General features: G+C 45.2%; 7 protein-coding genes across 7 annotated transcripts; 6 read left to right on the forward strand and 1 right to left on the reverse strand.

Annotated features, from left to right (window-relative positions):
* Positions 1–69: 69 nt before the first annotated feature.
* On the forward strand, positions 70–576 carry FSST1_010009 (uncharacterized protein; the record flags this gene model as incomplete). The annotated part of the gene is made up of 1 exon (XM_083227034.1): positions 70–576. One exon carries the CDS (start codon positions 70–72, stop codon positions 574–576), a length of 507 nt encoding a protein of 168 aa, XP_083085970.1.
* Positions 577–1,481: 905 nt separating this feature from the next.
* On the forward strand, positions 1,482–2,258 carry FSST1_010010 (uncharacterized protein; the record flags this gene model as incomplete). Its single annotated transcript, XM_083227035.1, has 2 exons — positions 1,482–1,643; positions 1,893–2,258. The coding sequence occupies 2 exons, from the start codon at positions 1,482–1,484 to the stop codon at positions 2,256–2,258; spliced, it is 528 nt and encodes a 175-aa protein (XP_083085971.1).
* Positions 2,259–2,280: 22 nt separating this feature from the next.
* Positions 2,281–2,760, forward strand: FSST1_010011 (uncharacterized protein; the record flags this gene model as incomplete). Its single annotated transcript, XM_083227037.1, has 1 exon — positions 2,281–2,760. One exon carries the CDS (start codon positions 2,281–2,283, stop codon positions 2,758–2,760), a length of 480 nt encoding a protein of 159 aa, XP_083085972.1.
* A 725-nt stretch (positions 2,761–3,485) lies between these two features.
* On the forward strand, positions 3,486–5,263 carry FSST1_010012 (Zn(II)2Cys6 transcription factor; the record flags this gene model as incomplete). The annotated part of the gene is made up of 4 exons (XM_083227038.1): positions 3,486–3,788; positions 3,877–4,185; positions 4,238–4,384; positions 4,448–5,263. 4 exons carry the CDS (start codon positions 3,486–3,488, stop codon positions 5,261–5,263), a joined length of 1,575 nt encoding a protein of 524 aa, XP_083085973.1.
* A 165-nt stretch (positions 5,264–5,428) lies between these two features.
* Positions 5,429–7,058, reverse strand: FSST1_010013 (uncharacterized protein; the record flags this gene model as incomplete). The annotated part of the gene is made up of 4 exons (XM_083227039.1): positions 5,429–5,924; positions 5,971–6,074; positions 6,118–6,648; positions 6,693–7,058. The coding sequence occupies 4 exons, from the start codon at positions 7,056–7,058 to the stop codon at positions 5,429–5,431; spliced, it is 1,497 nt and encodes a 498-aa protein (XP_083085974.1).
* Positions 7,059–8,953: 1,895 nt separating this feature from the next.
* On the forward strand, positions 8,954–10,904 carry FSST1_010014 (uncharacterized protein; the record flags this gene model as incomplete). The annotated part of the gene is made up of 2 exons (XM_083227040.1): positions 8,954–10,268; positions 10,318–10,904. 2 exons carry the CDS (start codon positions 8,954–8,956, stop codon positions 10,902–10,904), a joined length of 1,902 nt encoding a protein of 633 aa, XP_083085975.1.
* Positions 10,905–11,360: 456 nt separating this feature from the next.
* On the forward strand, positions 11,361–12,543 carry FSST1_010015 (class I SAM-dependent methyltransferase; the record flags this gene model as incomplete). Its single annotated transcript, XM_083227041.1, has 4 exons — positions 11,361–11,502; positions 11,560–11,827; positions 11,893–12,355; positions 12,439–12,543. 4 exons carry the CDS (start codon positions 11,361–11,363, stop codon positions 12,541–12,543), a joined length of 978 nt encoding a protein of 325 aa, XP_083085976.1.
* Positions 12,544–14,378: the final 1,835 nt, after the last annotated feature.

The raw sequence follows: 14,378 nt of genomic DNA on the forward strand, positions 1-14,378 counted from the left end.
CAGTTCCCAGACATATTTACTCACTCATCAACACCACAATACCAACAAAACAAAAGCCATCTCACAATAATGAACACAAAAACCTTCTTCACTGCCCTCCTCGGCTTCGCATCTACTGCCTCAGCCTTCGAATTCACCGGTCCCAAGGCAGAAGAGCTCGACCTTTCCGGAAATATCACCATCACCTGGAAAACTGGCAACGCATCAGAGCTAAAGCGTTGGCCCGAGTTCGATCTTGAGTGGTATGCAAGGCCCGATGATCTTAATAGCTTCGGCTGGGACATCAAACAGAGAGTCAACACTTCTGATGGCGAATACATATTTGCGCCCAGCGACAATACCCGTCACCCTCTCAACCCTTTTGCCGACACTCTCGCCTCCAATAAGAGCTTTTCATTCGTAGCTGTCTTTACGGACGGTGATAGAAAAGACCCGGAAACAGCGAATTATACGAATATTGGGAGCCAGACGTACAAGGTTACTGGATTGGCCAAGACAAGTGCTGGAGCTGCGGTGGCACCTATGTGGGGAGCTTTCGTCGGTGGACTTGTGGCAGCCGGCGTTATGACCCTGTAAGCTATGGTATTGGACTTGGAGTTAGTTGGGAGGGCCTTGTTTACATGGTAGACATGGTGATATCCATTTTATATATAATGATTACACGACCAATATTGACAACTTCCCTACTTGCTTTTTTATTATTCGTCGGCGTCGATCCTTATCAGTGTTTTCAAATAGCTATTTATCTACACACGATCGTCGATGTTGGTCTGTCAAGATAGTTTTGTGAAGTTGTGTAGAACTGTAAATAAGTCGTTTAAATTCGAGCGGAGTTATTACCTCCCTCGTTTGTATCTAAAAGTGAACAGCATTCTAACTACTATGAAACACCTACTTCTCTATACCGCCCAGTAGTTTCCCATCCGCAAACCAAACATCCATAGCCTTAGCCATGCCCGCAGCATGAGCTCGAGGACTGTTATAGGTCAGACAATCCTGGAATGCAAGAATTCCAGAGTTTCGACTTCAATGTCCCGGAGTGAGTTGCACATTTATGAGACACATCCCAACGTTCTTATAGAATAGAAGAAGAAAAAAGAGGCAATACTTCAGCTTTCAGTTGGAAAATGGCGGTTAGCATCTACAAACCACTCGGAACTATTCTAGTGGGCTGTTCATTGGCTCAATGAAGAGAGTAAAGATATCCGATGTCTCATCGCCTGGTAAACAGCCCAGGTATACTCTCTCTCCTGTGGCTCTTTAACATGGCGCACTAAGAGGCATTCCCTTGCATAAAGTGTCAATTAACAATTTACCAACAGAGACTTTTTCAAGTTAGTACAAGCCTGCTGCTTCAGATTAATAACACTAAGAACAGTAAAATAGAAAGGAATAAACATTCCAATACCTAAAATACTGACGTTCCCGTCCAGGAACTTCTCCTGATCATGTTCTTAAAATCCTGCATCTTGGAAGAAACCATGAAGAGCCGCTTTGTGATAGCCTCGCTTCTGGGGTTAATCGGTGTCGTTTCAGCGGCCGACTATAGTGCCATAGAGGCAGGTACATATTGTATTACTTACGGATCTACCTACTTTGTACCGGTGTCCAATCAGGGTTCGCTACCGTCGACGAAGGAGTCTGTACGACTGCCCATCCAAGTCGCATCATCCTTATAACTCACTTTTGCAAGAACCACTTCAGCCCTGACTCAAAGTGCTTTCAGTACTAAATCCTTGCAAGCCGGTTCCATATGTTGTATTGACAGAATAATAGGTACAGATCTCGTTGTTTCGGATACCTAACTTTTTGTTTCGCAATCGGACGTTGCTCCTGTGTCCTCAAGCTTGGATGTTGCGCCGACCGACGCACAATCTGATACTGTAACGCAGCTATATGGCACGACTGAGACTGTAACCGACGGAATCGCTACCTCTTCAATAGGTCTAGACGTAACCACCACAACCGATGCTATTGCAACCTCAAGTCTTCCGCCAGTCGGGCGATCTGTTATCTTCCTCATCTTAGCTCCCGATAACAACAAGCGCGATACCTACAGGAGAGCAACAAGAGCAGGTTTCGTAGGAAATAACAATCCTCAAGTCTGTACATCCGCTACAACATTTATTCTTGATCAAGGTCGACTTGTCGAGAACGGTATGCCTATTTTCTACTCAGGCGAGAGTAACAAGGAGTTGACTGGAGGGAATGCTCCTCCCGGCTCCGTAACAGAGACCTTTGAGGATTCTAACTGTTAATACAGAGGGGACAACTTCAAGCATGTCAGAAATGACGCCAGAGACTACAGTCGACATTGAACCAACAACTATCGCAACTACCACCGAATCCAGTATTGAAGCGTCCTCTACAGAGACTACCACCAACGCCGAAACTCCGACAGATTCCGGTACCATGACCACCACCGAGGCTAAAACCACGACCGCAAAAACTACCACAGCCCTCCCGACGACAACAAGTGGAGCAGGAGATACTTGTTCTGATCTCGGTGGTTCATACATAACCGCTTATGGACAGGATTTCTCTATCGCCTGTAATCAATGCTACGTCGGCATTTCCACGATCGTTGATCCTTTCCAGGTTGATAGCTTTGAATCTTACATAGATTCCTGCTCTTCAAATGTCGAATGCGAGGCTGTAGATTATGAGAGGACTGGCAAAACCTGCTACCTGTTTAAACTCGACGATAACGTCACACTCGAGGACAACCCTGATTATAATGTTGCAGTCAAGCAAGAATAGATGCGTTACTTGCAGGTGTAACCGTGACTGGGAACTTGTATTACAATAGAGAACTTGGGATAGCGATTGTATCCGGAGCGCGTAGTTAGTGTTTTCTAGAAAAGCAGGGTATCTTTGCATCTTATAAAAAGGCGGCCATTGCTTACTGCTCTTTTAGTAACTACTGTCTTGCAATATTACAGTAGATGATATTAACGCCAAGCCACTGGAATTACCAACATTCGAGATTGGGGCTGAAAGGAAACAAGTTTCACTATTCGTGGCTAGCGGCATTCGGCCGGCACTGCAATGTAAAAACATTACACCGACGGGCCGGTCCTTTTCAAGGATAAATAAGTACTCATAAAGCAGCTTCTTTTATTAGTCAAGAGACTTGTAATTAAATATCATTGGCACAGCGGAGTGGTTCCTGGCATAGTCCATTATGCGTGAGCTTGTTTCTTGCATGAAATACGAAAATACCGGATAATCTTATCCTAGTCACCTGTTTGTTTAGGTTAAGTTGAGGGGTTCTAGTGAACGATAAGCGTTTAGATAAGATAAACCTTGACCAAAGGATTGTCCCCACATGCTCGCAATAGGAAAGGACAAGGAAAGTAAATTACTTCAACTCCCGAAGTGGGAGTTAGTAGTGATTGTGGGCTAATAGATAAATGCCGACGTTGTCCTTATGTCTATCCTTTAACTCCTCTTCATATCGTTCTCATGTCTATAAACCCAACAAGATGGCTCATCCTCAAACACAGGGAGCTGCTTATCCAACAAAACATCGTCGGCACCAACCGCGTTCTAAAACTGGATGTCTTACCTGTCGTGGTAGACGTAAAAAGTGCGATGAGACAAAGCCTCACTGTAACTTTTGTGTTAGGAGTGGTCAAACATGTGTTTGGTCTACTGAAGACAACTCTCCAAAACAAGAATCACAGAATGGCTCTCCGTCCAGCACGAATTCTGAGAGAAGCCCTTCGGAGCAGCAATTGCAGGTACGGGGGGTAGTCGAGAAAACTGAGATAACAACCCTTGCTCAGGTATGTATAGTCCTATCGAATGATAAAAATACTATTTTTGCACAATTAAAGTTAACCAACCTCTTAGTCAACCTCCTCAAATGTCAAGATCTTTGAACGATTCATCTTCGATTGGGGCACCCATGGAGATATACCATCAGGACCCACCATGGCTTGGTTTGGAAATCTCCCCTACATGTACGCCAACTCCAGTGTAGACAGCCTTCTACACAAGTCTGTCAATGCATTGGCAAATGCAAGCTATGCGCAGAGATTTAACTCCTCTGACGCTTTGAGGAATGCGACAAAATGGTATGGAGAGTCTATACACATGTTGAAAGAGAGTATGCTCTCTATTGTGGACTCTTCTGCATACTGTGATATTATATCCTCAATTATGTGCCTCGGCTTTTACGAGGTAAGTGGAACTAATCACTCTGTCGAAACTATTTGCTGACTTGTTATTATAGGGGCTAATAGATAAATCTATTGGACTCGAAGGGGCTTGGGGTTCTCATATAAGTGGCGCTTCTGTCCTGTTAAAGATGCAGGGTCAAAAGAAGACTACAGAGTCCTCGATAGCGTATGAAGTTTCCATCGTATCATATATGCAGATGGTACGTACATCCGAGACGAGATATAGTCAAGAGAGACTAGTCTGATGCTTACATACTTTACAGATCAGCGGCAACCTTTTAACTGGCACAACTCCCCATGTAACAGCGGCGTCAGTAAACGAACTGGGTTTGCCGAAGCAACCGCAGGTGTACTCGCATACAGAGCTGATTTATCAAGCTGCATGTCTATGCACAGAATGGAGAACAGCACTGTTAAATTCCAAGACAGATGAGGGCTTGGAAACATTACGCAGCGTTTTCAATAGAGCTTTGATCTTGGATGACCAACTTCAAAACTGGACTCACAACCTCCCCGCTTGGTCCAAATACACGACTGAATCAATATCGACTGATATCCAACCCGAGTGGATTTTACCTTTACTCAACGGTCCTTGGAATCCTCTCAACACTCACATTTACCCGTCTCTCATGGTTCAGACTCTTTGGAGATTCTACTGGATGACACGAATCATTATTAGTCAGGCTCTATTGTTCACCAGTGATATCATCGAACTCTCAGCAACAAAACCTCTAAACTTCCGCCGTTCGGATGTCGAGTCCCGGTTGATGGCATTCATCGATCAGTTATGCGAATCATGCCTAGCAGCATTTATGCCTGTTACGAGGAAAGATCCGCATAGCTCTAAGGTCGAAGGTGTCCCGATTCTTCTGGCTTGTCTCATTTTACACGTCCTTCCAGCCATCGGCTTGTGTCTGGAACAAATTGACGTTACAGATTATGATATTGCGGGTCGACGAGATTGGGTATCGAAGATGAGGCACTTTCTCCGAGTCAATTTTGGTATTGCCAAGGGTGCAACTGCAATTCCTCTTACACAAGTTGGAGCAATTCCGATTCAGATGTGGGGGCTTTGTTAATGTAATGTTAGGTCTCAGGCGTTGAAAGGGTGAATTTGGCCTTTCGAAGTCAACAACAGCTAGAGAGACTACTACTAATATCAACACTGAGACAGACTCTAATACCATGACCACCACTGAGGCTAAAACTACAGCTCTTGATATCAGATCCACCTCCACCGCCTTCTAATACACATACTTGAAGTACTTGTTTTCCAGGTCTGTCTCATCAAGGAAACCCCTGTGCCAAGCCTGTTCCTCATGCTCAGGTGCATGCTCTGCTTTTCTGGATTTGTTCCTAGTCCAAAGTAGCACCCAAAGGGCAATAAGCGAGCATATCTGAGCAGCGATACAGACTAGCATCATGCCAACGCCGAGAGGATACCAAGGTTCCTGTTCAGTCTTGAAGAAGAATGGCCCAATGAAATTTCCAATACAGTAGCCGATAAGTAGCATAGCGATAGTTGTAATCTTTTTCGTGTGACCAGCAGTGTTGGCCGTGGCTACCGACATATTAAGCGTTCCACTTGCCGTGAAAGCAAAAGATACCCATAAGCAAGCAAGCCGGCCGTATGCACTATCCTGAGGAAGGAGGTAAAGACCCAGTGTGCCGGCAAGGAAGGGCATCAGGAAGATTATCATGATCAAAATCCGACAGTTATGGAATCGCGTAGCACAGTAGCTGCGATTGTTAGCATAGGCCTTGCCCGCTGCTATATAATACTTACCATGCAACTAGACAAGCCACTAGTTGAACAGCACCCGACGGCATTTGATAAAGAGTGGTTTGCAGCGTGCGGAAGCCAGCTCCTTTGATGATCAAACCTTGGAACTGAAAAGGTTAGTCAATATCACAACATAAAGATAGAACTTACGGCACTTAACCCTCCATTTGGAGAGTTGCTCGTTAAGGCAAACGTGAATAGTAGCCACGTCTTGAGATCAAACATAGCCTCTTTGAACTGACTAAACTTGAATCGTCGATTTTCGATACCAGTACCGTTGTCTTTAACTCTCGAAACTGCATAGGCCTTTTGTTCATCGGTCAAGAACTTGGCTCTCATTGGTGTACCAGGAAGCGTGAACCAGAGAAATACTCCCCAAATGATGGTAACAGCGCCCCAAATGATAAAAAGAAGTCTCCAAGAAGATAAAGACTCTCCAGCGTCGATATGGCCTATGCCGAAGCTAGTAATACCAGCAATGATGTATCCAAGCCCAGATGAACCAATCCATATGCCTAGTCGCAACGGTTGTTCTTCTCGTCTGTAATACATGCTAAAGAGTAACATGGTGCCAGGCTGGATAGCAGCTTCAAAAGCACCAAGAAGAGCTCGAACTGTCGCTAAACTCGCGAATGACTGGACTGCTCCATGGCACATCAAGACAATGCCCCATGTAATAACCTATCCAATTAGAGCTGCCGGCTAACCGGAGGAGGCATACATACCGTGGCAGACATATAATAGTTAATCGGCAGTCGCTGCAAAAGCATACTCGTTGGAAATTCCCAGGCCATATAACCTAGGTAAAATATAGCACTGGCCCATGAAAACTCCGTCTTTTGCAAGCCAATTTCCTCGCGTAAACCAAAGACGGCTGCATAACTGATAGTGTTTTTGTCGATAGCTTGAAGAGTGTACGTCAAACAAAGCAGTGGCATTAACCGAAGATCGATTTTCCAGCGCAAGGCCGTAGCGATTTCAGGGCTGACTTCACCATTTACTTCGTGGTAAAGATTCAAGGCTTCAGCAGTCGATGGATCATCAATAGTGGATTGCTTGAAACTTGGGGTGGATCCTTTTTCTGCGAACATGTTGCCGGTGGTGCTGATTCATGAACCAGCAAGGACTTGAAGGGAACAGTACTTTATATAAACATGCGCGAATTAAAAACTCTCCGGAAGATTTCAGATGCTAAGAACCTCAAATACTACCTCGTCCTGTACAGATGATCAGATTTGCCATCCTTGATCCAAATCTGACTAGGTTTCCTGCAGGAATGTCTGAGATGAGAAGTTATCAATCGCCAAGCATCTTTATCAATCAGTCAGGGCCCCACCACGCAACAAAAAGCACGGAGTTGACATACAAATCGGTAGGCCAAGACTTCGTGGTAGCATCCGGCGGCAATTCTTCCCCCGTCGTGAAATTCAAGTGGTTGAATTGTCCAAGGTCATGCTATGATCGGCACATTGCAGTCTAGCTTCGGACGAGTAGATTGATAAGGTATCTGTATTTCGACGGAGGCACGGTAGTGGATCATATTTCTAGCGGCCTATCACAGCTGGCAACGGTATGCAGCTCAGGGATACTGAGTAGTATTTGGAGTCTAGTTGAATGCGAGGAACTGTTTAACTATCTTACGATAAATGCATGAAAATGCTTAGTCTAAAAGCTGGGTCAAGCCGCCGTTAGAATTGGGGAGTCGATGGGCCGATAATCGGAGACACCTTGACTTTGGCCACTTGATGGAGCATGAGCGACTTGATTCACGAAAATTATTTTTCCTTAACTGAATGTAGAAAATGGAGATGAACTATGGGCTGATAATCAATTGAGACTTGTTAGGCTACATAAAGAATTCTAAGAAGACTAATTAAGCATTCGACCACTAAAACTAGAACTATGAAATTTTGAAATCATTATATCCCCAAACTCCGCTGAAAATAGAAGGGCCCCAGTTCAGAATATCATCTCCTCCCTTATCCCTCTTATACTCACGGATAGCTTCGTGAAGGGCTTCGGCGGGCGTTAACTGACGGGCTGAGTCTTGGTGATGTCTATCACCCCCCTTTAGCCTCCTGTAGAACTCATCGGCTTTGCGACAAGCCGCAGCATCGTCTGCAATCCAGAGAGTCCCAACAGCGTGGGGAAACTCAAGGGCTTGGAACGAGTTCACCAGGTGGATTGTTTTGTCCTCTAGCTTGTTTTCTCTGATCTCTGCTGTTCAGCAGCAAGATAAGTACGCAACATAAGTATTTTCCATCTACAGCGTGAAAATCAGGTGTTATCAAATAAAAGACTTAGTAACCACAATGTATAGGCACCTACACTCAGTAGTTTCTCGCATTTGGCACTAAAAATATAAATGATGATTTTGCCCTCGATGTGCTTAATTTAATCGTTTATTTCTGGATAGTCTTTTCGGTAAAATTAAAATGGTATGCTTATTCAAATAGTCTCTACTGGATCCAACAATCTCATATGATACGTGCATCTAGTTATGTTATCGAATAAACGACGCTGATACCGCCTCTGACAAATGGAAGATTCTGATAAAGTTCGGCGGGAATTACTAAAAAAGCCAGTATACCCACAGTATTCTTATCAACAATGCGGAAGAAATTACTTTAAAAGGCTACTAGATCTATGCGAGCCAATGATGTTGCAAACTCGGCTATGAACCGAAAAACTCACCGCATTCGAATCAGACAGGCTCCATTCTAGGCTACTGGTTCTTCGCCACAGCTAAGAATTGATTGGCGTCATCATGGATTTGGCTGGGTCTTTTTTATCAGCCGAGACGATTTTTACAAAAGGATCTACCAATGAGCTTTATAAATTTGAATAGAAAATTGGAATCTTGAAAAATAGAAATCAGTTAAAAAGGCTGCTGAGTCGCCCAAGGGTCTTTGATATTGATGGAATTCTTCGACAAGCTTTACAGGGCTGAAACAGGTTTTCTGTATTTTTGAATTATTCAGTCATCATGCCCAACACCAAAGAGACCTCATCGAGAATCTCCCACGATAATGCCATCTACGATGATGGAGAACCCCTCGGTCGGCGAACATCGGCTTTGGAGGAGGTTCCCACATTGGTCCCTCCCGCTGGTTATCCTGGTATGCCAGTGACCCGAAGGAGGAGCACAGCATCGCATGCCACAGCAGCAGACGACACACTACCAGAAGATCTTGCTTCTCTGGTCCCAACAACATCAGTACTTAGTCGCTACCAATCACGGGATCGACGAGAATCACAAGATCATGTTTTCGAACTACCAAACATTCAAAGGCCTCGCGCTGTCAAACCTGGACCTGAGAGCACGATTCGCGAAGTGCCATCAACTCTTACCACGCCTGTAGCGACACGTCCATCTTCTCCGGTGCTTGGAAGTTCACCATCAGACTCTGAACTACCATCAGGAATGCAAACTCCTGCTGAGCAAGAAATTGGTGTTGGCCAGATGTATCCTGATGTGGGAACCATTGCTTCTATGCGAGGAGCAATGATCCTACTCTGCACCTGTGGAGCTCAACTCATGGATAATGTTTTCATGACAGGTGTCAACATAGCGCTTCCTGCCATTCAAAAGGAGTTTGATGTCCCAAGTGGTGACCTGCAGTGGCTCATCTCAGCTTATACGCTCACTTTTGGTGGGTTCCTGCTTCTTTCAGGTGTCATGGCAGACAGATACGGACGAAGATTGGCATTCTGCGCAGGAATGCTTGTTTTGAGTATTTGGACTTTGGCAAACGCTGTGGCTACTTCTTTTATTCAAGTTGCTATATTTCGTGCACTTCAAGGTGTTGGTGCTGCCGCGACTGTACCATCAGCCGTCGGCATTATCAGCAACTACTTTGTCACGCGTGATCGAACAACCGCCTTGACCATTTTTGCAGCTTCTGGAGCTGTGGGTTTCTGCCTTGGTCTCATCTTCGGTGGCTTTCTTACTTCTTCGCTTGGCTGGCGATATATCTTTTATATCCCCATGTGCGTTACAAGCACATTGGGTATCCTTGGATGGTTCGTTCTACCCAAGGATAGAGTTGACCCGCTAGCACGACCCAAACTCGATTTCGTTGGAGCCGGCTTGTCTACTGCTGGGTTAATTTTGTTGAGTTTTGTGCTGTCCAGTGGAGGCGAATATGGATGGAGTAAGCCGTTCATCATTGTCTTGTTGGTGCTCAGTGTCTCCATGATTGCACTCTTCGCCTACGTCGAGAAAAAGGTTCCAAATCCTGTTATGCCTCTGTCATTATGGAAACTTGAGAACTTTGCTGCATTGTGGATCAGTGGATTTGGTAAGTAATCTGGCTCATATCACAGAAACCTTTGCTAACAGTAGATGAGTGTCTTACGGAGGATATCAAACGGTTATCTACTACACAACTCTCGTGGCCCAAGAAGTCAATGGACTTAGTGCAGGCCAAACAGCAATTAGATTCCTACCGATGGGCGCTACAGGTTTCGTCACGAGTCTTGCCATGTCCAAAGTTGTGCAGCGTTTCAACACAAAGAGTCTCTTGGTCGTCGGCATGGCCATCTGTGCTATCGCTCCAGTATCATCAGCGCTTATCAAAGACGAAGACAAGGACTTTTGGAAACACGTCTTTCCAACCACCGTCATTGGGGTATTTGGTGTGACAATCGTCTATTGCACCATTACAGTTGTACTCTTGGCATCTGTGCCAAATGGAGTCAAATCGTTGTGTGGAGGCATGATCAACACTGCATTCCAGATCGGCAGCGGGGTAGGACTCGCCCTTTCAAGCGCCGTTGTCCAAGCCGTCGATACCAGCAAAGGTCATGGTTTACTTCATCAGTACAGTACAGGGTTGTGGTGTTGTGTTGGTCTTGCTGGAGTTGGCATGGTGGCTAGTCTCGTTGGTGTTAAAAACGTCGGCCGTCCCCAGAATAACCTTGTCGTTGGACATTAAGAAGTTCAACTACCATGGCTGATGACACAGAAACTTATACTCGACGTCTTAGTCACTTGGACGATCATCGACAGCTTGCGGCTTCCAGATTATATAATAGATAGGTAGTTCCTAATTGGCAAGATCTCTACTTCCCGAGTCAAATAGCGCATGCATTGCTTCTTTTTATTTGACCTTTGCTGTATAACCATTTAATGTTTATTCAACTCACCACATCTATGCTACTCTAAGAATTTCAGACACCTAACGGCACAGGCGTACTTATCATCATGTAAGAATGAATGTACGGAGTAGCGGTTATATGTGGAGAAGGAAAAGGGCGGGATAATTAATCCGCGCCATTTTTCTAAAAATATCTCGCTAAAAGCGAAACTGCTGAGGCAGCTAGTTACTCGTTAGACTATCCATTTATTCATTTTGGCACCTCCCGAGCTAGCGACCAATAGAGCGGCACTAATGGCAGACCAGCAACAGTTGGAGGCAGGCGCCGATGTCAGTAGCATATATCAGGACTGGGAAGATTCAGCCTCTTTATCAGACAGCGTGCAAACTTTCCACCAAGAGTTTGGGCGCACCTATCATGCTTACCGGGCCGGCTGTAAGTAAACTACAGTTTTGTGGCTATCTCATGGACTAACCACGGCTGGATACTAAGCGTATGCATTTCCGAATGACGTGGCAGAGCAAGAGCGTCTTGGTATCATGGGCGAGTGCTTCAGATTGCTTATGAAAGAAGAGCTGTATATGGCACCACTCTCAGATAAGAAGCCTCCTATCAACATTCTCGATATTGCCACGGGGGTCGGTGACTGGGTTATTCAGATGGGCGATCGCTTCCCTGACTCTAGAGTCACTGGCACAGATCTATCCCCAATCCAACCTAATAATGTGCCTCCGAACGTGTACTTCTATGTTGAAGATTCGTGAGTCTCTCTATGTATCCCTCGACGAATTAGGGAAATGATTATACTCACCTAGTCGAATTCAGGGGTGATGAGTGGACGTTTAAACACAAGTTCGACTATATTCACACGCGTAATACTGCTGGATGCTGGTCCGATTTCGAAACGCAGATAGCCCAGCAAGCTTTCAACGCACTCGAGCCTGGAGGCTGGTTTGAGTCACAAGAAATGGATTGTACTCCTCTTTGCGATGACGATACGCTCGATCCCCAAGGCCCGGTGGTGACATGGTTGAATGATTTGATCAAGGCATCAGATAAGTTGCAGCGTCCCGCCGTTTTGGGTGCCAGACTTAAAGAGATCTACGAGCGGGTCGGCTTTGTAGATGTGCAGCAACGTGTCCTCAAGATGCCCATTAATGGCTGGGCTGAGGACCAACGACTCAAGCAGCTGGGTTTGATGTGGAGTAATAATTTGCTTGATGGCATCGGTGGTTTCTCCTACCAACTATTAAATAGGGCGTTCGGACGAAATGTGGCTGAAATCGAGGTAGGTAAAGCCATGGGCGTTGCTGAATGCCCTATACTACTATCTCGAAATATAGATAAATCTGCTAACACTTTAGTCTTTAGGTCTCATTGATTGATGTTCGACGAGATCTAGCCAACCCGCAAATCCATGCATACATGCCTGTTTTTATTGTTTGGGGAAGGAAACCAAAGCCCAATGATATATAAGATGCAGAATTAGATATGTGGTGGCTCGACATTACGGTTAGTTATAAGATGTAAAACCTTGTCAAAACCTGGAGTGGAAAGGAACTACCGGATATGTAAGACTGTAATAAATTTATTTTACAAACGGAATTAATCGAACTTATCGCCACAGTCCTGGAACCTTGCTCTCTCACACGTAAATAACCGCCCAATAAGTCGGGGTAGTGAGACATATTGGGTGGCCAACGGGCAATATGCCAAATGATACGAGCAGCATGAATGCCGTGTAACCCATAAACACGATAAGAGTCAACAGTGGGGAGGTCAAGGGCTATGGGACGACATGGGTCTAGACCAGCCCACCTCGAATTAATAGTCGCTCTGTGGTTATTGAGTGATATGTTCAATGCGATGGTCAGCCTGTGGGTGGTCAGAGCCTGATGGAAAGCCAGCTGCCTTGGTTCGTGCGTGGGCGGGCTGGGTGATCACACTGAATGTATTTTGCAAGCAGCAATCAGTGCACTTTTCAACAGCCAATGATAGCTAGCAATATCCTCACAATTCGCGTGGCTGTCTTTTGCCAGATTTCCACTCAGCATTGCAATTACCCCGCCAGCGAAATGGCACGCGTGTTACGAAATCAACAGTATCTTGATCAGAGTGATGAAATGTCATCAGTTAAGTGTCCTGAAAGAACGGTATTCTACCTGCCCGATTTGTTTTCACATGTAAACTAATTGATATCCTGGTTAAAAGTGTGCTCCATCCTCTATCCGACTCTTGGAGCAATTCAACAATAAAGACAAGACGGCAACTCCGTCAAATGTCGATGAACTGCTATCACTTCTACCCGCATCATTCCAATCCGAATCCGGCGATATCGTTCCCTCGAGTGTCGATGTACAGGCCTGTATGGAAAGAGAGCTCGACATTAGGAGACTAACGCAAGTTCATGGTCTACTTTGGATGGCAGGCAGTGCCATGCCGCCTCGAGCCCTTCATAACCAGGTACTGCTAAGACGAGAGATCATTATCACAGAAAGAATGGATATGCACCTTATTTGGACCTCCGGAATGATCTTTCTGAAGCCTATCCCGCTGTTTCTCCTTGATCCGCTCTTCTGGACAAAGTATATTGGCTGTGGGCAGGCCACTTGTTGTGCTCCGGAATCTATAATTGATGCCTCAACATCATGCGGATGCCAACATCGAAATCTCTGGAAATGTGCCCTCGGGTTTTTGTTCTCCTATGCCGGGCTCATTCGACACCACAGCGACTTTCTACTTGCCAAAGAAAAGTGTCTCCTTCCAAAAGAAATCCACTGGGACTCATGGATGGCCTTCATCAGAGAGATTGAGCCGGAGCATATATACCTACGGATCGACCCAAGGTTCCACTACGGAGAGCTTCGACTAAGTCGTCTTAACACAATCTATCGCCTATCACAAACTCCCTTGACTGGATATATGGCACGTTGGGATCAGTATGCCACATTTTTTCATGACAATCTGGCCTGGTTCGCCGCGGCCACGGTATACATGGTAGTTGTTCTAACCGCAATGCAAGTTGGACTAGCTACTGATAGACTTGCGTCTGACACTAACTTTCAAGTCGCCCCATACAGCTTTACAATATTCTCTATAGTCTGCCCGTTGGTATATATGGTACTAATGTCGACTCTCTTCTGTGTCATATTTTTTTTCAACTGGGTTAAAGCATTATCGAAGAGGAATTATCGGGTCCGGCATATGACACAATAACGAAGTCTTGAGTATGGGTTGGACAATATACTAAAAAAAGGTATTTTTTATTCAAAATGATACCTGGGTTGACAGTGTAAATGTATTGTCTTTCA

Source organism: Fusarium sambucinum, chromosome II (genome assembly GCF_050947815.1).
Source record: "Fusarium sambucinum isolate potato_lamoka chromosome II, whole genome shotgun sequence".
In the NCBI taxonomy this organism is placed as follows: domain Eukaryota; kingdom Fungi; phylum Ascomycota; class Sordariomycetes; order Hypocreales; family Nectriaceae; genus Fusarium; species Fusarium sambucinum.